The following is a 2571-nucleotide window of genomic DNA, read 5'->3' as shown; positions in this document are numbered from 1 at the left end:
TTAGTCCAGGCATGTACAGGAGACAAGCAATTGATATTTCTGTTTCTTTCTCTCCCTTTCCTCCCTCCCACCCCCTTCCTCTCTAAAATCAATCAACATATCCTTGGGTAAGTATTAAAAAAAAAAAAAAAAGACAACTTAAAAAAATAACCTCCATCCTTGCTCAGAGAAAATGGACTGTTCACCAAGTCAACAGCACCAGGGAAAATCACTAAAGAAACTAGGAAGGGGGAGAGATCAACCAAAGGACTTGTATGCATGCATATAAGCATAACCAGTGGACACAGACACCAGGGGGGTGAGGGCATGAGTAGGGGGGTCGGGCAATGGGGTAATAAGGACACATATGTAATACCTTAATCAATAAAGAAAAAGAACAAAACTAGGAAGGAACGAATAAACAATTACAACAGAGACCCACCTGAAAATAAATGACTTCAGGATATCATCTCTAAACTTGATTCATGCTGGAAGTAGGATTTCAGGTAGCTTCATCCATGTGTTATTTCATCCTCCTAGGATACAATAAAATCAGATTTAGCCTTTTATAAACCAGTTTCAGTAATCATTTAAAACAGCGGTCGCCAACTTTCGGCCTCACGGACCATCAGTGGTCCATGGACACCAGTTAGTGACCACTGATTTAAAAGACAGAAATGTTACCTCATTCCTTAGAGGTCTTAAGAGTCATGTTTTCATTAGGATGCTATTTAAAGTCTATACCACATTTGATTATTTCCATTCAGTACAATGTTTCTTTAATTCATTTCTTCAAAGATCAACTAACTTAAAATTCAGTTCACTTTTATGTTTTGGCATTAAAAAATATTAAATTCTAAACACTAAATTTTCAAGTCTGCTAATGATTGTAAAATATTGACTATTTCGCTAAATCCTTTTTTTATTTTATTTCCATAGATAAGTTCTCTTGAAGGCGTATTGTCCAAAATCCTACACAGAATCCTGATTCCTACTCTATTTACAAAATTTTATTCTTGTAGCGAGGGAGGGCACATAAATGTCTGCTGCAATCCATCAGAAAGACTCTTACTTACACTACTAAAAAACCTTGGAACAATGTTCTCCTACAAGAGTGTGGGCCCCAGATTTTTCATTGGGGCAGTTTTATGTTTCATATCCTTAGAAAATATGTGTCTTATAAGGTACCTGACAGTACAGTAGTCCACAACTCTAATCTCTAGTATTTAGCCAAATTCTAGTTGCCAATATTTAGGCTTTAAAAAGGAGACTTATCTTACTATTTGAACACAATGTTCAAAGCCAGTCAAGTTCTGTGGCCAATTTTCCTGTACACTGCAATATAATCAACACTAATGAAACATCATGTGGCGTTCCTTTACATGTGCATCTTTTTTAGTGATACTGGTAATTTGGATTTTGAAATCTGTGAGAATGCATACACAAAGATAAAGGCACTTTAAGGAATAGCTGTTCATCAAAAATGGTACTGTCAAATATGGGAAAAAAAGCATTAAAAGAAAAAGTCTCCTTTAATTAAAATCTTAAAGCTTAACTGTAACAAGACTATACTTTGGACAAAAATAGTGTTTTTAATTAATTTTAGGATAAAACTGGGTCAATGAGAACAATGTGCAAGTTAATGTTGCATTTTACCCTCCTATGCCAAAACATTTGAATTGTTAATAGTGAAAAAGCATCTCTAACACACCCTAAGGTTTTTTCATATAGTCAGAAATGTATACAAGCCAAATACCACATATACTTTTCTGAAGACTTCATAAAGAATAAAGCATTGAAGATACAAAGTCCCATTCTTAATAGTAATAATGCACCTAATATTCTCCCCTCTCTTTTAAATTACAAACGGTATCCTTTTCTACTGAGAACAGGAGCCTACAATTATTCATAAGTTACATATAGTTTATATTTGTAATATGTGAATTACATAAATAATAGAAACATTTTAAGGAAAGAAATGTTTCAAATATACCTAACAGAATTCAACAAGCATAGAGGCAAGAACAGTGCTCTGCAAAGCTGTTCAATTTACAACGTACAAGTTGCAAGAACCCAAGAAACAGGACTTCAATAAGGACTCATGTTGAAAGACTCCTTGCCAGAAGTCAACCTCAAAGGCAGGCTTCCTCTCAAGCGGACACCCATGGTAGAGAAACATGAAGGAATCGTATTGTTATCTACATGCTCAACACAGGGCCGGGGCTCCACATTATCAAACATATCCAGGAAGATCTACATAACAGTATTCACACCTGATGATCCTTTGCCTTCATGACAAAGACTCAGATTAAAGCAATAAATAAGCCAAATATTATTACAAGCAATTCATAACAGGAAAAATATGCAGGATACTCTCCAGTGAAGTAATCTTATTACAGTGTTAACTAATAGATTCTATTTAAGCAGCAAAGAATGTCCAACAATACAGAGAAATTGTATGTGGAGAATAATATCAAAAAGATTAAGGCAAAAAACTGAAAGGCCGTAATTTTGTAAACTTTGAGAAAATGCCCATGAAAGAAGCAAATTTTGTAAATACGAGACACATACGAGTTTATTTCTGCTTTTTGA

General features: G+C 34.6%; 1 protein-coding gene across 3 annotated transcripts in view; it reads left to right on the top strand.

Moving 5' to 3' along the window:
• MPHOSPH8 (M-phase phosphoprotein 8) overlaps positions 1-2571 on the top strand; it is a 79261-nt gene that overhangs the window by 71473 nt on the left and 5217 nt on the right. The window contains exon 12 of one of the 3 annotated variants that reach the window (XM_023751162.1): positions 113-1534. The exons of the other annotated variants lie outside the window; for them this stretch is intronic. Coding sequence (XP_023606930.1) covers positions 113-150 — 38 coding nt within the window. The 3' untranslated portion in view covers positions 151-1534. Of the gene's footprint in view, positions 1-112; positions 1535-2571 lie in introns of those variants that run through there. 3 annotated transcript variants of the gene reach the window in all.

The sequence above is a fragment of the Myotis lucifugus genome, unplaced genomic scaffold, assembly GCF_000147115.1.
Source record: "Myotis lucifugus unplaced genomic scaffold, Myoluc2.0 scaffold_19, whole genome shotgun sequence".
NCBI lineage: Eukaryota > Metazoa > Chordata > Mammalia > Chiroptera > Vespertilionidae > Myotis > Myotis lucifugus.
Note: the sequence above shows the minus strand (reverse complement) of the source record. Positions and strands in the feature narration are given on the sequence as shown.